Source organism: Podarcis melisellensis (assembly GCF_964234715.1).
Source record: "Podarcis melisellensis genome assembly, chromosome: 2".
NCBI classification, from domain to species: domain Eukaryota; kingdom Metazoa; phylum Chordata; class Lepidosauria; order Squamata; family Lacertidae; genus Podarcis; species Podarcis melisellensis.
In genome coordinates, this window is record NC_138529.1 from 105,345,210 (window position 1) to 105,367,631 (window position 22,422).

Consider the following 22,422-nt stretch of genomic DNA (forward strand, 5'->3'; position numbering starts at 1 on the left):
GCCCCCTTTAGAAATGTCTTTCTCCACTTTAGGCCCCAGATGTTGTTGGACTACAACTCCCATCATCCCTAGCTAGCACAACCAGCAGGCAGGGATGATGGGAGTTGTAGTACAACAACATCTGGGGACCCAAGGCTGAGAAAGGCTCCCCTATAGCGCAGTGCTGTATATGTCTACTCAGAAGCAAGCCCTCTTGAATTCAGCAAGTTTTACTCCCAGAAGCAAGAAAGTACAGGATTGCAGACGTAAACTGTTTTCAGAAGCACGGTTTCCCCACTGAGGAACAGAAGAAGCTGGGTGGCCGTTTCCTATGATCTCTTGGGAACAAGAAAAAAAAAATCCTAACACACGAAATAAATTATCTTTGAAGAGAGGACGTCACAACAAACAACAATGGAGAGTTACATTTTTGCTCGTTTCCGAAATTCCTGTGAAATGCATGTATTAAGAGTGTTCCTTCCTGCTCCACAGTTGCATTTTTTATTTTACCCCTTTTTTAAAATTAACCCCCCTCCACTCCCCCAAATAAAAGCAACAAGGGATTCCCAATCAAGAATTCCCAGCACCCTTACTGATCTACATCTCCTTGGATTCCTGGGGGGGGGGGAGGGGCAGCAACGACAAACCAAGCAGCTTCCCCCCCAAAAAAAGGCTTTTAATTTGAGACATGGCTGGCGGTACCAAACTGTGGGGAACTTCTTGCTCTGGCTTTTGCCACCGCACAGTTGCTCTGATACGCACAACGGGAGAGACAGATCCTCGACTCCGTCCCTCAGTCAACGCAAGGCTCATTCAAGCCTCCTCTTTAAAACTGCATGATTAAAAGCGGAAGGAAGATTCCTCTGGCGCTCGTTACTATTCCGTCGCAGGAAAGGAAGGGTCCATCGGAAACAGCCCCTTTGCCACTCAGCTCCCCCATGTCCCACGAATCAAGATGGGTCCTCCATCTTGATCTCAACTATCTGGGTTTCTGGAAGCGCATCACCTGGCTGACTAGAATTTGCAAGGCCGACGAGAGCCGCAGGGTCACCGCTCTGCTTAAGGGACGCGTCCGCCCCCTTCTCTCCTGGGCCCCAGAGACCATCAGGAGCCGGCGACCAGGTCGCGGCCACAGGAGACGTGTCGGTTTCAGCCAGGGAAGCCCCAAGGCTCCCGTCCTTGACGTGGACTCTCTGGTGGGACACGAGCCGCGAGCTCCGAGCGAAGCACTTCCCGCAGTCGGGGCAGGTGTAGGGTTTTTCTCCCGTGTGGATCCTCTGGTGGGTCACGAGATCGGCATTGATACGGAAGCTCTTGCCGCAGATGTGGCACTCGTAAGGTTTCTCGCCGGTGTGGATTCTCTGGTGTTTGATGAGGTCGGAGCTGTAGCTGAAGCTCTTGCCGCAGATGCCGCAGGGGTAGGGCCTCTCCCCGGTGTGGACCCTCTGGTGGCAGATGAGGTGGGAGCTGCGCTTGAAGCCCTTCCCGCAGTCGGGGCAGGCGTAGGGCTTCTCGCCCGTGTGGTTCCTCTGGTGGGTCACGAGGTCGTAGTTGACCCGGAAGCTCTTGCCGCAGATGGAGCACTCGTAGGGCTTCTCGCCCGTGTGCACCCTCTGGTGGCGGATGAGGTGCGAGCAGTCGCGGAAGCGCTTCCCGCAGATCCCGCAGGGATAGGGCCTCTCCCCGGTGTGGACCCGCTGGTGGGAGATCAGGTGGGAGCTGCGGGTGAAGCTCTTGCCGCAGTCGGAGCAGATGTAGGGCTTCTCTCCGGTGTGGCTCCTCTGGTGGTTGACCAGGTCGTAATTGGAGCGGAAGCTCTTCTCGCAGATGATGCACTCGTACGGCTTCTCGCCCGTGTGGACCCTGCGGTGGGACATGAGCTGCGAGCTCTGGGAGAAGCCCTTCCCACACTCCAGGCAGATGTAGGGCTTCTCTCCGGTGTGGACCTTCTGGTGGGACACCAGGTCGGAGCTGAAGAGGAAGTTCCGCCCACACTCCAGGCAGGTGAAGGGCTTCTCGTCCGTGTGCGTCTGCATGTGGTCGGCCAGCTCCGCCTGCTGGCTGCAGCCCTTGCCACACACTGGGCACACATGCGGCTTCTCCTCTTTGTGGACCTTCTGGTGTTCGGAAAGGCAGGCGCTCCCATTGAAACACTCCCCGCAAACAGGGCAGATATACTGCGTCTGTGACGGGCAGGCGCCGCTGGCGTCATTCCCCAGGGCGTCTCCGTTGATGGGAAAGGAGTCGTTCTCCAGTTCTGGGGCAGAGCTCCTGGGGTCCGTCTCCGAACTGCTCTCGCTGAGTTCCTCTCCCTCCAGCTCCAGGTCTGGGGAGGCCAGCCTGGGGCAGCTTTCCGAGAGCGCCCCATGCAGTTCTGCCGGCTTAGGGCCTCCCTGCTGAGAAGTCCCTTCCTCCTCCTCGTTCACCATCCTTTCACCTGCTGGAAAGGAAAGAGGGAAAAAGAACCCACAAGGTATTCAGTATTATCCATTGGCATTTGTGTTCAGGTGGGCTCTGGTCTACCAAAGCTTGTGCTGCAAAACCATTTGTAGGTTGCAATTCTAGGCGTGCCGCATGGAAAACAGGGAGGCCTGCTTGTAAGGAAGTGTGTGTAGGATTGCACGGCATGTCTTGAACAGGGTGAGGAACCAATGGCCTTCCAGATATTGCTGTTCCCATCATCCCTGGGTCACTGGACATGTCCGCAGAAGTTGATGGGAGCTGGAGTCCAGCAATATCTAGAGGGCTATAGCCTCACCCTGCCTGACCTTGGGAGATTTTTGTGGTTTGTTCATCCTCAAGTTAGAAGTCCACACTGTAAGGAACCAGTGCGGCGTAATGGTTAGAGTGTTGGACTAGGACCTGGGAGAGCAGGGTTCAAATCCCCCACTGACTGGGTGACCGTCTCTTAGCCTAACCTACCTTACAGGGTTGTTGTGAGAATTAAATGGGGGAGAACCATGTACACTCCCTTCAGATCCTTGAAGGTAAAGGTGGTATATGAAAGTAATAAATAAATAAATGAAACAAACCCAATTCCAGAAACACAGATCAACTATGTAAATTGCACAAGTGGATTTTTAAAAATTTGCACAGTTGTATTGTTTGGAACATTTGATCTGTGATTCTAGAAATTTTTGCATTTATCGACATCAACATTCTTAGCCCAGAAAATTTACGTTGTTGGCCGGTTTTTTGTCCTACCATATTTGCAGAATTCAGAAGATTTGGGCAAGGAAGAAGAGCAGACATATGTTGGTAAGAGAAAAGGAGAAATCACAGAGGGGCCATCTGAACTGTGGTTAGAAAGACCAAGAGCTGATGACAGGATTAAGCATTCCCTTCTCCTGGCCGCAAATTCCTCCCCACCCCTCCTTAACTGCAGTTAAGTATTATACAAACAGTGGTGCTACCCTCGACTAAGGATAACCAGAGCTCATCCTTAACAAAGGTTGAAAAAAATCTGGTTTAATGCATGGTGTTCAATCCTTGTTAAGTAGAAACTGCTGATATTTATCCTTTATTACTGTTGAAGTAGGTGAGGAGACAGAGAGGAAAGAGGACATGATCCTATAACCCACCCACCCCAACTCTTAACAATGGTTGAAAGGACCCCCTTCAGAACATCTTGTGATACAGAACTAGAGCAGGCAATTCTTGAACTCCTTACCCCCCCCCAAATACTTGAAAATTATTAAACCACTTTTTTGCTGCCGTTGTACAAGCAGAACTGATATTAGAAACTGCACCCCAAAACAAAGGAGATGTTCTCTCCATATGCTGACATATGTGAGGGTTTTGTTTTTAAACAGACAGACCTGTTTTGGCCAGTTGTTATTTAAATGCCTTCTTCAATGGTCAAAGTGAAACACATCGACTACAGGAAATCTCTGCTTCTTGTCTCACTTCTTCACATTAACAGGCAATACCATTAGCAGAGATCTCTGCAGGCTGTTTTTCCCTTTGACTTTGGCCCCTGAAGCAGGCCTTTGAATAACAATTGGCCACAACACCTCGGGTCCTTCCCTTGGGATGCTCACTGGTTTGTGCTATCAGTGGTTCCAGATTGGTGGTGCAAGGACAGGTCTGTAGCAACATTCACATATATTAAAAACCTACTATTCCCTCCCTCAGAGTAGGGGCTCCATGGCTTAGCTTTTGAAAAACAGGGGGACCACAGTAGCTAACTGGGAACCACTGCTGAATATTGCAATCATGTAGGGCTCTGCCAGCCTATTCAATACAGTGGTACCTCAGGTTAAGTACTTAATTCGTTCCGGAGGTCCATTCTTAACCTGAAACTGTTCTTAACCTGAAGCACCACTTTAGCTAATGGGGCCTCCTGCTGCCACCGCACCGCCGCAGCACGATTTCTGTTTTCATCCTGAAGCAAAGTTCTTAACCTGAGGTACTATTTCTGGGTTCGCGGAGTCTGTAACCTGAAGCGTCTGTAACCTGAAGCATATGTAACCTGAGGTACCACTGTAATCCAGCCTTGTCCAAACCTGCCTTGTTCCTTGTCACCAAATAACAGTGCCTTCTCAACTGTTTAGTGGGCTGTCTGTAGACCACCTGAATCCTTCTTATGGACCAGTTTTGAGGGCTTCTGAGCCACAGGAATACATAAAAGGCCACTCTGAAAATATTTTAAGCATCCTTTTTTTGTACTGACAAGAGGAGGCACACATCCTGGATGTCGTGCACTCACTGGGAGTGCTACACCTATTGTTTCTTTCAAGCTGCATGACCGCTGCATGCTCAAACTCCTCTCTCCATTCATGAGAACTAGAAACTTCATTAAAAAGGCGATGAAGCAATTGGCCTCAAGGACCTTTCCCGTATCACAGAACCATGCCCATCAAACACAGAAAGCTCTAGTTTGGGTGTAGTCGTCCTGAAGGGCCTAATTTTGTCAGTCTCGGCCTCCTATCTGCAACCTGGGGATTATAAAACACACCCATTTTACGGGATTGTTGTTGAGGATTAATGCGGAAAACCTTGTCACGAGGATTATTATGGGTTATGGAGCTTCGAGGGCGGCGGATCCTCCGACTTGGAACAGAAACAGCTAGAAGCTGTTCCTGGGATCCTTTGTTGGCAACACCTTTGAAAAACCCCACAAACCATTATGGCAATCATTTGCAAGCGGAAAAACAATAGGAGACCAGGTGGAGGCAAAACAACAAGGCGACTAAGCCCAGGCCAACCCAGACTCGAGCAAAGCCGGCGCGGCAGGGGATTGCGAAACGCAAACCACCCCCGCTCCCTTCCCGGGGGATCAGCCGAGGGAAGGATTTAGCCCCGGAGATCTGGCGATAAGCAGCGCTTTAAGTGCTCGATGGCGGCGCCACAGGCCCTCCCTGCAGCGCAGTGCCCGAGATCCCTCGGTTACTTACCAGCAACGGGCGAGAGCAGCTGGGATTTGCAGGGCAGATCCGATCCGACACGCGAAAGCGCCCAGCGCGCAAAGACGCGCGCCGCAGCCGCGCAACAACTGAAGCTGGCTGTGTGTCTCTGCCAGAAGCAAAAAGGAGCCGCACCATCGGCCGCCTCTCTCCGCCCGCGCTGGCTGCTCAGGGGTTACTGCGGCGAGATCCCTTCGATCCGGCCCCAGGCAGCCAATCCCGGCGTCGGACGCGAGCTGAGTCAGGCGCAGGAAGCGCAACCTCGGCGAGGCTCCTCGGAGCAGCAGGGCGGCCCTTTGCAAAGGCCGCCAGGAATAATCCGGAGACCTCTGCTGGCCTCGCCGAGCAAAAGCGTCGGCTGCAACCCCAGAGCCGCTTCTTTTACCTGCAAAGGAGGAAGGAAGCTCCGCTGAACTCTGCGCCTTTTACTCTTTAGGGCACTTTTTCCTCCAAGGAACTGAAGGTGGCGCGCATGGTTCTTCCGCCTGTCCTCTTTTAACCCCCACAACAACCCTGCGAGGTAGGTTAGGTTGAGAGGCGGCGATTGGCCCAAGGTCACCCAGTGAGCTTCGTGGCTGAGTGGATTTGAACCAAGGCAAAATGCGATTATTCTTTTCTTTCCAACTGGTGCTGAAGCCCTTCAAAGCAATCCATTACAATGTATTGCAGCCTAAGAGGATAGCCCCTCTGGAAGGGAGTTGTAAGGGACTCAGAGGATCAGGCACCCCCAAACTCGGCCCTCCAGATGTTTTGGGACTACAATTCCCATCATCCCTGACCACTGGTCCTGTTAGCTAGGGATGATGGGAGATGTAGTCCCAAAAACATCTGGAGGGGCGAGTTTGGGGGTGCCTGCTCAAGTCCAACTCCCAAATTATTATTATTTTATTAATTTTCCAAAATATTACAAATCAAACCAAATTAATATAATTTCTTAAAATCAGGTTTCCCGCTCCTGACATCTAGTCCAACTATACCCACAGGGGGGAATCAAACCTGCAACCCTGGCGTTATCAGACCATGTTCTAACCAACTGAGCTATACAAGAGCACTCTCAACAAGTTAATTCCTCTTAAATGAAGTGATGTCCCCCACAGGCTGCCTTGGTGGATATAAGGAATGAAAGCGATGTGAGGCACACAGACCATCAGCGTGCATGAAGCAGCCTTTTACTGTACCCCCCCAATGCCAGAATATCATGCCTTACCCTCCAAATTACCTGCTTAGTTTGTTCCAAGTTTCTCAAACATAGGCACTTGCTTCTTACCTGTACATCAGAAGCTATCAAGCAATAATGGGCTCAAGCCCATCTCTTATTACCTCACTTCCTGAGAGGGAAGGTTGTGTCATCCTCACTTGTTACATAAACAAAAGGCTCAGCAGCCACTCTGGCTATCTAGAAGCAGATTTGTAGACTCCCTGGAAAAGCCTAGGCTTGGATCAGGATCTGTGGCCCTCCAGATGTGGTTGGACTCCAGCTCACATCATTGCAGATCAGTGGATGTGCTGGCTGGGGCTGATGGGAGCCCAACAACATCTGCAGTTGTCTAGGCATTGATAGCCTCACGATTAGAGTACTGCAACACCCTCTATGTAGGGCTACCCTTGAGGTTGGCCCAGCTGGTACAGAAGATGGCAAGGTCGCTTTTGGGGGGAAATTACAGCCAGCCACTTGGCTTGCAGGGTTTGACCTGGCTGCTAATTTATTAAATTTATATACTGCCCCTTCATCCGAAGATCTCAGCATAAAAATATAAAACGAAAACACAAAATGCATAATAGAAGAACAAAACGAGCCCATAACCCCACTCTCCCAGAAACACATTTAAAAGCTAATCTGCTACCAGTTCAAGGTGTATCAAATATATAAGGCCCTATGCAGCTCAGGACCAGATTACCGGTACTTGAGAGACCACCACCTCCCTTATATACCCAGTATGTAAGCCAGAGAGTTTTTTTCTGCAAGTTCACTTGCTCCACAGTAACGCAGAGCAGAGCTTTATGTCTGGCTGCCCCTGTCCTGTGGAACTGCATTCTTGCAAGCATGACAGGAGCTCACTCTCTGCACTTTCCAGAAACAATTGAAGGCATTTTTCTTCTGACAAAGACTTCCTAGCTAGATGAATACAGTACGTCTCTGTCATGTGTGTCTACTTTGTGCCGTTTTTTAATGTATCTGCTGTTAGTTTTTCTTAATGCACCTGTTATTAACTGTTTCAAATGCTGTTACTGTTTTCAAATGTATCTGCTATTATTTTCTATGTTGTCTTCATCCATTTTTACTGCTTTTTTGTTTGTCGCCTTCAAGATGTGTGTTGAAAGCGATTAATGCATTTTCATTGAGGGAGAAAGGTTTCCCACCCCTGCTCAATACGATCAACAACGCCACGGCAATGCTGTTACTTTATGAAGGCAAATTGAAAAAACAAACTACAATGCTAAAAGTGTATTTATAACATTTTACATTTAATTATTGAAAGCTCCCATAGATTAGCCATCAAGGAAAATTTTTTAGCATCCTCGGGGATGTGCTTTTAAAAAAATTAACTTTGGGGGAAGGTTTTTGAAAACAAGACCCAACACCAGAGGGGGGGGGGCATTGAAAAATGCTCTCTACCCCCCACTTGCAGTCGTACAGTCCAGAATCACATCATCTTACGTTTTTCACTCAGCTGTATGTGTAGTTAAGAGCAGGTCAGCTGTTTCGGCAGCAAACTACAGTCCTATATATGCTTAAATTGTGAATTAAGTACCAGTGAATTCAAAGGAACTTCCTTCTGAGTAAACATACACAGCTTTGTGTTTTAAGGCCTAACAAATGTGGGGCATGTGTCTTCCGAGTCTTTTCTTTGCCTGCCTATAGAAAAATTTCTGTTCACAACTGTGCATGTATATCAAATACAATTATTGGGCCAGCCTGGCAGTATCAAAAGTTGGGGGTGATGGGGATTATGGCACAGCAACAACTCCAGGGCCAAAGCTTTCCCACCCCCGTGCTCTAAATTACCCTATTTTGCATACAAACATTTTCCAGTTCAAATGTTCCAGAAAACTCATAGCATTAGCTACACATGCAGAAGAGGTGGTAGAATACTGAAGCCCACCACTTCAGATTGCAGCCGGGATTATACAGGGTTAAAATAAAAATAAATGCTTCTCCTATCTGCATAACACACTCCCCGAAATTAAAACACATAGCACATCAGGGATGGAAGTTCTAGCCAAGCCTCTCACCTGCTGTGCTAGTTTTCTACTTGAAGGGAACTTTTTATGTAGAACATTTAAAACACCACCCATACAAACACATGGTCTCCCAATCTGCAGCCTGAAGGGGTCCAGCTCACTTGACCAACTCATCGTGCTGCAGGAGGAGGGAAGACCTCCTAGCGACAGGAGCACTGATGCAAATACTGGAAGACTTAACAGTACAATCCAAGACCTGTTTACCTGCTATATTCAGCAGGGCTTAATCCCAGGTAAGTGTGCATAGGATTGCAGCGTAAGAGTGAGTGAAATAGGAAACAGTATTGGGAGGCAGTGGACAAAATAGGCATTAAATAGGAAACAAAAACACAACCTGGTGGAACAATGCTCAAAATTGTAGGAGAGAAAAAATTGTAGTTTTAAAAAGCAGTTTTAACCAAAAATGGGTAAAAATTGTAGGGGAGAGAAACAACAGTGACCTTACGTGTATGTGTATCTGAAGAAGTGTGCATGCACACGAAAGCTCATACCAAGAACTAACTTAGTTGGTCTTTAAGGTGCTACTGGAAGGAATTTTTTTTGTTTTGACTATGGCAGACCAACACGGCTACCTATCTGTAACTTACTGTGGTTGTCTGCTATAGACTGCCAAGACAGACTGAAGACTCAGATGATGCCTTCCTAGAGCAGATTAACAAACATTCAAAAAGGAGAGATATAGTAATCATGGGGGACTTCAACTTCCCCGATATCTGTTGGGATTCAAACTTTGCCAAGAGTGTAAGGTCTGACAACTTCCTCCATTGCATTGCTGACAATTTCATTTCCCATAAGGTGGAAGAACAAACAAGGGGACTTGGACTTGGTCCTCACCAATAGGGAGGAACTAATGGATGAAGTGGAAGAGCTCGGAAACTTGGGAGGAAGTGATCATGTTCTCTTGGGTTTCAGGATACAGAGGCAAGGGAAAACTGAGTGTAGTCAGACTCGAACTCTGGACCTTAAGGCGGCCAATTTCGAAAAGCTGAAGGAGATATTGGGTGTGATCCTGTGGTCAGAAATACTCAATGAGAAGGGAGTCCAAGAAGGATGGGAGTTTCTAAAAGAAGAAATATTGACGGTCCAAATGCAGACAATACCAACAAGGAAGAAAAGTGGGAGGCATCTAAGGAAACTGGTGTGGCTGTATAAGGAGCTTACAGATTAGCTGAGATTTAAGAAGGGCATGTATAAGAAATGGAAGAAAGGGGAAATCACACAGGAGAAGCCAACAGTTGCAGGGGGAAAGTCAGGCTGGCTAGAGCTCAGAGTGAGCTCAGGCTTTCAAGAGAGCTTAAAAATAATAACAAAAGGTTTCTTTGGCTATGTCCGAAGAAAGAGGAAAAACAAGCAAGTAGCTGGTCCTCTGTGTGGGGAACAGAGAGAAATGCTATTGGGTGGCAGAGAAAAGGCGGAACTACTCAACACCTACTTTGGCTCTGTCTTCACCCAAAAGGAAAGTGATGCCCAACCTGGTGATAACGGAATAAATGATGTAAGGAGGGAGCTGCAGCCCAAGATAGGAAAAGAGGTAGTAAGGGAACACCTAGCTACTTTAAATGAATTCAAATCTCCAGGGCCTGATGAGCTGCATCCAAGGGTACTAAAGGAGTTTGTGGATGTAATTTCAGAGCCTTTGTCTATTATCTTTGAGAATTCTTGGAGAACAGGTGAGGTCCCTACAGACTTGAGGCAGGCAAATAATAATAATATAATAATAATTTATTATTTATACACCGCCCATCTGGCTGGGTTTCCCCAGCCACTCTGGGCGGCTTCCAAAGAATATTAAAATACTGTGATACATCAAACATTAAAAGCTTCCCTAAACAGGGCTGCCTTCAGATGTCTTCTAAAAGTCAGATAGTTGTTTATTTCCTTGACATCTGGTGGGAGGGCGTTCCACAGGGAGGGCGCCACTACCGAGAAGGCCCTCTGCCTGGTTCCCTGTAACTTGGCTTCTCGCAGTGAGGGAACCGCCAGAAGGCCCTCGGTGCTGGACCTCAGTGTCCGGGTAGAACGATGGGGGTGGAGACGCTCCTTCAGGTATACTGGACCGAAGCCGTTTAGGGCTTTAAAGGTCAGCACCAACACTTTGAATTGTGCTCAGAAACGTACTGGGAGCCAAAGTAGGTTTTTCAAGACCGGTGTTATATGGTCTTGGCGGCCGCTCCCAGTCACCAGTCTGGCTGTTGTGTTCTGGATTAGTTGTAGTTTCCGGGTCGCCTTCAAAGGTAGCCCCACATAGAGCGCATTGCAGTAGTCCAAGCAGGAGATAACCAGAGCATGCACCACTCTGGCGAGGCAGTCTGCAGGCAGATAGGTTCTCAGCCTGTGTACCAGATGGAGCTGGTACACAGCTGCCTTGGACACGGATTTAACCTGTGCCTCCATGGACAGCTGTGAGTCCAAAATGACTCCCAGGCTGCGCACCTGGTCCTTCAGGGGCACAGTTACCCCATTCAGGACCAGGGAATCCTCCACACCTGCCCGCCTCCTGTCCCCCCAAAACAGTACTTCTGTCTTGTCAGGATTCAACCGCAATCTGTTAGCCGCCATCCATCCTCCAACCGCCTCCAGACACTCACACAGGACCTTCACTGCCCTCACTAGTTCTGATTTGAAAGAGAGGTAGAGTTGGGTATCATCCGCATACTGATGAACACCCAGCCCAAACCCCCTGATGATCTCTCCCAGCGGCTGCATGTAGATGTTGAAAAGCATGGTGGAGAGGACAGAACCCTGAGGCACCCCACAAGTGAGAGCCCAGGGGTCTGAACACTCATCCCCCCCACCACTTTCTGAACACGGCCCAGGAGGAAGGAGCGGAACCACTGTATGACAATGCCCCCAGCTCCTCAAGACAGTCCAGAAGGATGTTATGGTCGATGGTATCAAACGCCGCTGAGAGATCCAGCAGAACTAGGAAACAGCTCTCACCTTTGTCCCTAGCTCACCGGAGATCATCAACCAGTGCAACCAATGCAGTTTCAATCCCGTGATGAGGCCTGACTGGAAGGGATTCAAATGGTCTGCTTCTTCCAGATGTGCCTGGAGTTGTTCAGCAACCACTCGCTCAATCACCTTGCCCAAGAATGGAAGATTTGAGACTGGGCGATAGTTGGCCATCGTGGCCGTATCTAAAGATGGTTTTTAAAGAAGCGGTTTAATAACCGCCTCTTTCAGCGGGTCTGGGAAGGCTCCCTCACGGAGGGAAGCATTCACCACCCCACGAAGCCCATCGCCCAGTCCTTCCTGGATAGCTTTTATAAGCCAGGATGGGAAAGGATCAAGGAGACAGGTGGTTGGTTTCACTTGTCCAAGCAGCCTGTCCACATCCTTGGAGATAACAGATTGGAATTGATCCCACGCAATTTGACTAGACAGGACTCTAGCACTCTCCTGCCCCGGCCCTGCTCCCACGGTGGCGTCTACCTCTTCCCGAATCTGAGCGACTTTATCTGCAAAAAACTTTGCAAAATCATTGCAGGAGATCATGTGGCCCGTACTGGGCCCCGATGTAGCAGGTGGTTCCGCTAAATTGCGGACCACCTGAAAAAAGTCTCCTGCTGCTGTTTTCTGCAGATGCAATAGAGGCGGTGAAGAAGATGTTGTCTCCATCTTCAAAAAGGGGGGAAAGGATGACCTATGTAACTACCGACCAGTGAGCCTGACATCAATATCGGGGAAGGTACTATAACAGACAATTCAACAGTCGGTCTGTGAGTGTTTAGAAAAGGATGCTGTGATTACTAAGACCCAGCATGGGTTTCACAAGAATAAGTCATGTCAGACCAAAATGATATATTTGATGGAATTACAAACTTGGTAGGTCAGGGAAATGCTGTGGACATAGTGTATCTTGATTTCAGTAAAGCTTTTGACAAAACCCCCCATGATATTCTCACAAGGAAGCTGGTAAAATGTGGTTTGAACAAGGTAACTGTTAGGTGGATTTGTAGCTGGTTGACTGACTGAACCCAGAGTACGCATTAATGGTTCCTCATCATCCTGAGAAATAGTGACAAGTGGGGTGCCACAGGGTTCTGTCCTGGGCCCCTTGTTGTTTAACATCTTTATAAATGACTTGGATGAAGGAATCGAGGGGATGCTCATCAAATTTGAAGATGACACCAAGATGGGAGAGGTAGCTAATGCCGCAGAATCAGAATTCAAAATGAACTTAACAGATTGGAGAACTGGGAACTGCAAGCTAACAAAATGAGTTTCAGTAGGGACAAATGTAAGGTTCTGCACTTGGGCAGCAAGAACCAGATACACAAATATAGGATGGGGGACACCTGGCTTACTAGCAGTACATGTGAAAAGGATCTAGGGGTTTTGGTGAGCCACAAACTTAACATGAGACAACAGTGTGATGCAGCAGCAAAAAAAGCTAATGCTGTTCTAGAATGCATCAAGAGAAGTATAGTGTCCAGATCAAGGGAAGTCATAGTACGGCTCTATTCTGCCTTAGTCAGATCCCACTTGGAATACTGTGTCCAATTCTGGGCACTACAATTTAAGAAGGATGTTGAAAAGCTGGAACGTGAACCAAGATGAACAAAGGTCTGGAAACTATGAGGAGCTCCTAAAGGAGCTGGGAATGTTTAGCCTGGAAAAGAGGAGACTGAGAGGAGATATGATAGCCATCTTCAAATATCGTAAGGGCTGTCACATGGAGGAGGGAGCATGCTTGTTTGCGCCCGCTCTGGAGGGTAGGACTTGAACCAATGGCTTCAAATTGCAAGACAGGAGATTCTGACTAAACACCAGGAAGAACTTTCTGACGGTAAGCACGGTTCAACAGTGGAACAGACTTCCACGAGAGATAGTGGACTCTCCTTCCTCGGAGGTTTTTAAGCAGAGATTGGATGGCCATCTGTCATGGATGCTTTAGCTGAGTTTCCTGCACTGCAGGGGGTTGGAATAGATGACCCATGGGGTCCCTTCCAACTCTATGATTCGATGGAACATAGGCATCCTTGAGCCAAAATCCAGGAAACTACAGCCTTGTGAGCCTAATGTCCTTTGGATACAAAGCGGTGTGAAAATTACCGATGATAGACCGACAGTGGTGTGGGGTTGAGGATTGCTAAATCCTCTCCCTGCCCATTGGGCTTGACTGGAAGAAAAGTATTTGGAGTGGCAAATATGGGAGAGGTTCAGCTTCTTAGACCTTCAAGTCTCTTGCTTAGCAAACCACACGCTGCTCAATTCTTTGCTTTTGAACATCACCAGGCTACACATGTTGATGTTCTGCTGCTATCCATGTCTGGTTTGGTGCCTTAAACAAGTGGTTTTTCTGCTTAGAAAAGGTGTTTGATGATGAACACAAAAGGTCTGGAGCCTCGAGTGCTGCGGAGAAAAATTCAGGGCTGCTCAACGTACACAAAACATAAAGAGCTACCCATGGCAATTGGGAGGTAACGGGTTGAAGGAAAACGAGAGGTGCTTCTGAAGACAATGCATTTTTATAAGCTCTGAAATATATCACCAGAGGATGCACGAAAACAGTGTCTAAAAAGGATTATGTAAATACATGCATGCCGCTTCTTCTGGTGGATATGAAGCACAGGCTCCATTTTCAGAGATGGTTTAACCTTGACCAGATAGGCAGGGTGGTAAGAACAGGAGAGAAAGATGCCACCAGAACCCCACCACGGACTCTTCTTTTCTCGAAAGGCAGAATGCTGAATTTGACAGAACTCCCATCTCTGACCCAGCGTAAGAATTCTTGGGATCTTTAAGATGCTACCGGAAAACACGTGTTGAACAATTTGGAACAACAGTGCATCTTTATTTCTTTTTAAAAGATTACCTTCTTACAGGTAGCCGGTAATGTGTTAAGTGTAATTATTATTATTATTGGTTTTGTTTAAAAAACTTGTACACATGTACATCAAACACTGCATTCCTCTGGAAACAAGACGGAAGGGAAACAGATGTAGGTACACTTTTAAAAAAAAAGGACCCCCCCCCCAATAAGAATAAATTTAAATGTACATTGCTGGCAGCCGTTTCCGCACAACCGTTAGCGCTGTGGGGAGACACACGTGTAAATGTGGTGAAAACACATTCTAACTATGCAATAAGAAAAGCAATATATATGTTGTAACGAGAAGAACGAACAGCTGGAGGGATGGATTCCCCGCTCCCACAATGAGACTAAAAGGAGACGGGCCTCGCGGTTGCGGCAGTTTTCATTTCATTCGCTTCCGGGGAGAGACGTCTCCGTTGCTGGTGGCTGATTGCTGGGAAGCGAATGCGAGGCTGGAAGGGGAGGGGCAGGGCATCTCTTGGCCGTTTGAGGAGGTGGCCGCCGCATGCATCATGCTAGGGCCCGGGAAGTCGTAATACTGCGAAGGGTAGGGCGGACTGTATGACGTTCTGCCCCGTATGTCTTTCATAACTTCCAGGATACCCTGCAACACGCTGGTCTGGCTGCTCAGCTGCTCCTTCAGCGTCTGGTCGCTCGATTCCAGGGCGCTGACGAGCCTCCCAATGTCCTCCGCGCTCTGCTCCATCTCGTCTTTGCGGGCCGAGAGATCCTCCTTGTAGGCACGCTCGAAGGAAGCCACCTCCTTGTGCGTGAGGTCAGACAGTGTCCGGACAAGTTCGCTGGTGGCCTGCGAGGTGACTTCCATCAGCTCCTTCAAGGTGTCCCCCCTCCTCTTCCTCTGCCGGCAACGGAGGTTGCGCATCCTCTCGGCGGCCGTCAGCGGTCGAGGGCGCAGGTTCGGCGCTGGAGGGGCAAACAGCAGAAAGCAGGCTGAACAAAATGGCGAATAATGCGACTTTGCAACAGCCTACCGCACGCTAATCTAAAACATTCATACGTGCACACGCCAACTTCCAGATTCCACGCAAAGCCACCCTAAAAATGTAAAAAAAAAAAAAGGCAGATTCTGCAACTTCGCAGCACTGTTGGATTTCTGCAGATGTCTATATTTGCTTACTTATGATTCAACAAATTCTGTTAAGCAGAGAACTCCAGCTCCACCCTGAACTTTGAAGCCCAGCCCTGTTACAACTTCAGAAATCTCACCAGGTTTTCCCCCAAGCATAATATTACCCATCCCAAATCAACTGAGGATTCGATTCCCCGGCTGCTGAAATTAAAAGCTGTGTTTCTCAAGATCAGAAGTTGGCAAAAAAATTTAGCCGCGGGCCGGTCCACTGTCCCTCAGACCTTGTTGCAGGCTGAAGAAGTGGCACCGGCAGGGGGGAGCTGGAAGAAGAGGCGAGGGGGGCAAGTAGTCCTCCTCCCCACCCCCCAGCTGCTGCACTTACCTTCCCTGGGGCTGCTGCCACCACAACCACCAATGCTACTTCTTGTGGGTAGGCAGAGTGAGCTCGTCTGCTCCGCTCTCTGGTCCACAGGAGCACCAGGGCAGCAGCGGTGGCAGAGTGCAGATGAGCGGTGCAAAAGGGCTGGCTCCAGAGAGGGGCTGCTTAAAATGGCACTCAGCCAGCCTCCTTCCTCCTCTAGGCAGGGCGGGGAGAGGCCAGGAGGAGGGAGGGAGGAGGCACCACTGCAGTGTGTGGGGGGGAATGGAATGGCGCAGGGGGGGAAATGGCACAGCCCAAATGAACAGAATCCCCACGCCGATCCACGGACAGTCCGTGGGCCGAATCCTGAGTGCAATTGGGCCTGATCCAGCCCGTGGGCCTTGGTTTGCCGACCCCTGCTCAAGATCCTCAGACTTCACTTCATTGCTCTGCACTTGGAAACAAGTGCGCGTGATAAAGCAACCCCTCCCTGTCCCAAAATTACTCAACCTGTCCAGAAGTCCACAGACAACTGAAAGAAACCATGTACCATACCAAAGCCCACCCCCACCGCAGGCAAGCCACAATTCCAAACAAAACTCACCAGAAATCGAGTCATTGGATGGCAATGGATCTGTCGGAGTGCCAGGGCCGGCACTGCCGTCCATTGATATATCGGAGTTGGCTGCCGGAGACCCCACTTGGTTTTCCATGTTGGCTTCACTGTGCTGCGACCCAGCTGACTCTGGCAAGAGCAAGCAGTCCCCGTCCGGCTCTTCAAAAGTCCCTTTGTCGCCTTTCCCAACCGAGGAAGGCGGTTCGTAGGCAGGGTCCTGAGTCTCCCTGTGTTCCCGGCGCCGGCGGTCCACCGGTGGCCGCGCGTTGCTCCCTGAAAGCCGCGGAACGACCAGGTTTTGCTTGATGCAGAGGAACCGGTTGAGCTCTTCGTAGTACGGCCACACTCGGCGCCCGTGGCCGGCGTTGCTGTTGCCGTCCACTATCTCTTTGAAGCCGCGCCGCAGCACTTTGGCCCGCTCGCGGCACTGCTCCCAGTCCCGGTTGTAACCCCGGGCTCGCATTTCGTCCGCGATCCACTGGAACTGCGCGACCGTGCGGTAGTTGGACGCCAGGGCGCTCTGCACAGCGTCGTCGCCCCAAACCTGGATGAAGGCCCGGGTTTCCTCGTCGGTCCAAACGGGCTGGCGCCTCGATTTCGTGGCAGACGAAGAGCCCTGCGAAGAAGCTGCCATTGTGCCGTGGTTCGGCATCGGCACCGTCTCTGGAAGGGTATCAGACAACATGGTGTGCTCCGAGGGTGACCCGGCCAATACCGGCGGCAGGAATTTGTTTTTAAAATGGCAGCAGGAAACTTTCTCAACTGGGGCGCAGTAAAAAGAGCACTAGCGGGAAGGAGGGGGAGTGTAACAAGGAAGCTCCTAACGATAGAGTGCGGATAGAGAGAGGCGGGACGCTCTGTACAATGCACTCTATGGTCACGCTGGCAACTCCCCTGCTGAGACATGTGCACCTCCCACAAACGTTACGAGAGACACGCGTCTCACATCTTTGTTCCCGCAAGTTGGCCTGCAAAGAAAACACGTGTGACCTCGAGGAAATGGCACGGGAGTCTGCATTCCGACATGCGAAAAAAAAGATACGTGACAACGGTGCGATACACGTGTCTAGCGTAACGTGTGAAGCGATCTTAAAAGCTCTATCCCTCTTTAACCTCCACTATTCTAAGCCCCTGACCAGAAAAAACAACAACATATATTAAAAACAAAGTTAAGGAAAATTTTTGTAACGGATTCCAATCGCGTAACAGTTTAAGAGCAGCTTTCTAGACACACCTGCCTTTACCCTAGCCTGATCAACATGCAAAAGAACAATTACTCACCTGTGTAACTGCCATCTGTTGAAATGTAGGCCGCTCGGGGAGAAAAGAGAAACAGGCAAAATTAGAGGTGAAGACTTCTGGATCTCTTATGAGCAATACTGGTGGGGAAAAGTGACTGAAAGTCACGAGGAAAGGGCAATCAACGGAACAACTATCCCACGCGACCAAAAGCGCTGGAAATGTGGTTTTTTGAAACAAAAAACAAGATGAAACAGATTTTTAGGAATCTAAATTTTACACCAAATACCCATTAATGCCAAAATAAATCCCAAGCTGGTGCTAGGGATTTTTCTGAATAATTGGAATTCTGATTTCAATGTTAGGAAGCAGTCACCGTATAGTTTATTTGGCTGAGCAAATTTTGAAGTGTTTCTCATCCAGAAAAGCACCATCCTTTTGATCGTGGGCAAATGCCATAAATCTCAGCTGACTGAAAACCAACTCAGATGCTACAAGGTATTAAGCTCCTGCTTCCAAGGTGTTTTGGAACTCCTCCCACTATTCAGGCTGCTTTCCATAGTAGGCAACAGGCAGCAGTTGCTGCTCGTCTATGAAGAGCAAGGATCTCATCCAGGTAACCAGACAAGGAAACTTCTGTACCCTTTAAGATTCTGTGTGCTTTTGCCCTCGTAAGCCATCTATGTGCCACAGATCTCCAACACAGATATGAATGGGGCAAAAAAGAACCCCAACAGCAACTGTTGTGGGCTTGTAACTTTTATGACCTTATTTGCAAAGCTGCCTTCAAGCACTCTCAACTCTCCTTGCTCTGTGCTCCTGGGAACAGCAGCTTCAGTCACTCTCTAGTACAGGCATAGGCAAACTCGGCCCTCCAGATGTTTTGAGACTACAACTCCCATCATCCCTAGCTAACAGGACCAGTGGTCAGGGATGATGGGAGTTGTAGTCCCAAAACATCTGGTGGGCCGAGTTTGCCTATGCCTGCTCTAGTAGCTCTAACCCCCTTTTTTGTGGACCACTAGGGGCTGACTCTCTGCTAACAAATGGGAGAAATCTCCTCTTCTCATTGGCTTGTGAAAAGCTGTCAGCAGGGGGAGGCAAGTTCACCAACAGGACAGCAGCTGCCAATGCCGGTTGACATGGGGTGCCTCCTCCTTCCAAATGATCCATGAATTTGTGGAAGGATCAACTAATCGAAATTTAGAATTATTAGGGTCCACTTTTCAGGTACACATCCACTACAGGAACAATTTCTAAACATACCTAAGCACTCCTGAGTCTTCACAGTGCCTGCATTCATGCTCCATGTGCAGCTCTTTTTAGGTCAGTGTAGCATGACAGCCAAGCCAAGGTTTGCCTTAGCATGTTGGCTCAGCCAGAGATCACGGCTAAGGTCTGTCATTTAACCATGATCTGTACCAAACGGCTACATATCACGGTTAAAAAGGAGGAACCATAACCATGATACTAGGTTCAGTAGATACACTAGGCTTAAATACCTAAAAAGCCCAGGGAGGAGGAAGGGTGGTTCATGCTCCACCGGGACATGCAGAACCATTCCAACGAGACGTAAGAGATCCTTACCCAAGGAAGTCACATCCTCGCCATTCTCTTCCATGATCTCCCTAGATCTCCCCTTCTCACTTTCCCTCCCCCCCCTCCTGTGCTTTGAGCAGAGTCTTCAAGAAGGCGTTCAGCCCCTGCAACAGACAACAGAAAAAGCCCATTAAAGCCCACTGCACAAGCCACCAAGCAGGGATCACTGATTAGGGGCATTGATATTGCTGTAGAGCCTAGCAGAAGAGCTTTTCAACTTCTGGCAGGGATAGGCAATCCACTTCCTTCTGGAATAAATGCAAAGACAGAAGGCACTGAAATTAGGGATGAAATCCTTTACTCTCACTTGAGAGGACACTGCGCTAAACACAGTAGATTTAGCACACAGGACTGGGCTGGAACTGACTTATTGCCTTTCCTATACCAGCAGGGCGTTGCCGGTAAAGCTTTTGCTACAAACAAATTAGCCTCAGATGACTCTTAAATTGGGTTTGCCAGTTGGCACTTATCAATGTGTAGCTCTATTTACGACCAGCAATACAATAACAGTAGTGTCAAAACTTTCTGTACTAATTTCTTACAAGCACCCAAGGCCATCTAAAGTCAAATGAACTGAAATGAAATGTAAACACGGAAAAGAGCTACAAAACAAATCACATAAACATTGTCAGTTACATTTTACTGGTTTTTTTAAAAAAACTTCTATTGTACACTACAACTTCTGGTCTTGTTAATGAGGAGCAGCAGCATATAATTATTTTAAATGAACAATAAAAGAATAAGAATATATATATAGTTATTTACTATTTTCTTGTTACCTAATTAGGTCTAAGTGTCTTACATTCAGAAACATAAATACATTATACTATATAGAGATATCATATAATTTAAGTAATAAAAAAAGAAAATGAGTATGATGACAAATGGCTGCTATTGCTTAGGTTGCTCTCTCCCAGCTTCCTCTTTTGCTAAGTCCAGTTTATATATTTTAACTCCGATGATGCTCTAAACATTGTTTTTGCTTATTACAATATAAACCTACTCACAAAAACGATTCTCTATTTTATTAACATTGCAGCCTCAGCACACAAATATTACTCTTTTTTTGCCAGCATAAACTACTCATGTTTGGGGCTGTGCAGTATCTATATGTCTGTCTTCTCCCATATAAAGTCCTACTCATTTAGTAGCTACACTCAACAGGCATTAACTTGTGACTGCCCTAATTCCTTTACTTGTATTCCATTGAATTTATATGAAAATACAAAACAAACAGAATCTGATATTCACCAGAATTGTTACCTTAATTCAGGGGTCAACAACCTTTCTGAGCTTAAGGACACATTAGCAAAGTGGAGAAACAGTTGTGGGCACCACAATCAAGTTCACACCACAATCTATTCTATTAGCTACAACAGAATGCTCTTTTCAAGCCTAATTTTAGCTGGCAGAACAGACCCTAAGGGTGGCAGGAAAGGTCTCTGTGGGACACATGCACCCACGTTGGCACGCTTCGCTTTAATTGTACCAACTTCTGGGTTCTTCCTTTCCCAGTTAATACAGTTCTGCTTTGCTTACTTATATACTGGAGTGCTTCGATTCCACCTTTCAGCAAGATCCGATTTTAACATTAACTTCCTCTACAGAACAAAGTTTTCAGACAATCCAAACACAGGGGCAAAGATATACTTTTGCTCCCAATTATTTAATCTCACTCATAACAAGCTGCATGGCTCATCAGAGAGACATTAGAATGATAGATTCTCTCCCACTCAGGTACCCAGAACCTGTACTCTTTTTGCTGTCAACACCTACTGTCAATGACCTACTTTACAGGGTTGTTGTAAAGATTCATAAGCAATGTATGAGTGCTGTGGCTCTTTTCAGCAGCAAGTAAAGACCGGTTTAGAAAACATTTCCCATGTCCCTTAGATCTTTTACACTCCTGTCATCTCCCTCCGGATTTGCACTAGCCTCTTTTTCCCTTCCCTTTTATGGCTTCACAACAACCCACTGTGGCGAACTTCTGCTATTAAGGACACAGCACAGAGAAGTGTGAGGAAACTGTTAAAAAAACAAATCACCGGAGCGATCGATTCCACCCTGACCGGGGAGGAAGAGAGAAAAACAACAAAAAAACAGGCAAATAAAGCTGGTGCCAGGGCATGCAATAATTGCAGCGGTTATTATGACTCACCTCCCACTCCCACCCGCCTTCCTCAGCGCGATGGGGGGGGGGGGAGATCTGTGCCTCCAAAAAGCCGGAAGTGGCGGCGGTGCGAAAGCCTGACACAACCCACCCCTAGACACATTCACACGTACACCCGTCCTCGCAAGGTCCGAATAATAATAATAATAATAAATAGTGATGATAATAATAGTAGTAATAGTTATAATAATAATAATAGTGATGACAATAACAGTGATGATAATAATAACAGTAGTAGTAGTAATAATAATAATAATAGTAATAATAATTTCTTTTACTTGGGTCGCTCTCCTGGGCATCCCCTCTCCCTCACTTCTCCACGTCGGGTGCTCTTTCCAAAGAGACAAAAGGCGGGTCCCACAAGCAGGGTCTCCCTTTTCTTTTAACCCCCCACCCCACCCTTTGCCCCCTCCCCAAGCCCCTCCCCAAGCCCCTCCCCCCAACATTCCTCCCCCCGCCCTCCAACCCCGCCCATTCCTGGCACTTTCCCTCAGATCTCTCCTCCCCCCGCCCCCCCCCGCCGCCCCGCTTTTAAAAACACAACTGCAAGTATGGAAGAAAGCCCGAAACTCCGCCGGGGCCTCCACCTACACAGCCAAGGGCTCTCGGAGGACGCGAAGAGCCTGGAGCTGGGCCGCTTCCCCCCCGCCGCCGCCTACGCCGCCGTCCCCCGGAAGAGTCCCCGCTGCTCGGGCGGCCTCAGGGAGAGCTGGCGCCGAGGCCTCCTCGGGCTGCAACAAACCCCAATATGGTGGCCGCGCAGCTGCCGAGGCCGGAAGTCCGCCGCTGACCGAGGCTTCGGAGCGGGGAGCGAGGGGAGAGAGAAAGGCAGGAAACGGGGGCAGGCGGAGGGATCTCGCCTCCGCAGGGAACAGCGGCCTCTGCTGGCGGGAGGCCGG

The 22,422-nt window shown here is 48.5% G+C and overlaps 2 protein-coding genes across 4 annotated transcripts; both read right to left on the reverse strand.

Moving 5' to 3' along the window:
* Positions 1 to 638: 638 nt before the first annotated feature.
* On the reverse strand, positions 639 to 5,791 carry LOC309364816 (uncharacterized protein). Its single transcript, XM_081902743.1, has 2 exons — positions 5,770 to 5,791; positions 639 to 2,419 (listed from the first exon to the last, which is right to left on the reverse strand). Exon 2 carries the CDS (start codon positions 2,406 to 2,408, stop codon positions 930 to 932), a length of 1,479 nt encoding a protein of 492 aa, XP_081758869.1. The 5' UTR covers positions 2,409 to 2,419; positions 5,770 to 5,791; the 3' UTR covers positions 639 to 929.
* Positions 5,792 to 14,406: 8,615 nt separating this feature from the next.
* Positions 14,407 to 22,305, reverse strand: LOC309364930 (uncharacterized protein). 3 transcript variants are annotated; one of them, XM_081902952.1, is made up of 5 exons: positions 22,115 to 22,305; positions 19,342 to 19,457; positions 17,797 to 17,829; positions 16,504 to 17,178; positions 14,407 to 15,372 (listed from the first exon to the last, which is right to left on the reverse strand). In XM_081902952.1, exons 2-5 carry the CDS (start codon positions 19,373 to 19,375, stop codon positions 14,831 to 14,833), a joined length of 1,284 nt encoding a protein of 427 aa, XP_081759078.1. In that variant the 5' UTR covers positions 19,376 to 19,457; positions 22,115 to 22,305; the 3' UTR covers positions 14,407 to 14,830. The 3 variants fall into 3 exon arrangements, with proteins under 3 accessions (XP_081759078.1, XP_081759079.1, XP_081759080.1); XM_081902953.1 differs by lacking the exon at positions 22,115 to 22,305 and adding an exon at positions 21,802 to 21,872; XM_081902954.1 differs by lacking the exon at positions 22,115 to 22,305 and having other exon boundaries at positions 16,504 to 17,483; positions 19,342 to 21,636.
* Between the last annotated feature and the right edge of the window lie 117 nt (positions 22,306 to 22,422).

Excerpts from the sequence above, each read along its gene's own strand:
- LOC309364816 (XM_081902743.1), bottom strand. The coding sequence starts at position 2,408 with ATGGTGAACGAGGAGGAGGAAGGGACTTCTCAGCAGGGAGGCCCTAAG.
- LOC309364930 (XM_081902952.1), bottom strand. The coding sequence starts at position 19,375 with ATGGAAGAGAATGGCGAGGATGTGACTTCCTTGG. Across the intron at positions 17,830-19,341 it reads CGAGGATGTGACTTCCTTGG|CGGCCTACATTTCAACAGAT; the intron begins GTAAGGATCTCT and ends TTTCTCCCCGAG. Across the intron at positions 17,179-17,796 it reads AACAGATGGCAGTTACACAG|AGACGGTGCCGATGCCGAAC; the intron begins GTGAGTAATTGT and ends ATACCCTTCCAG.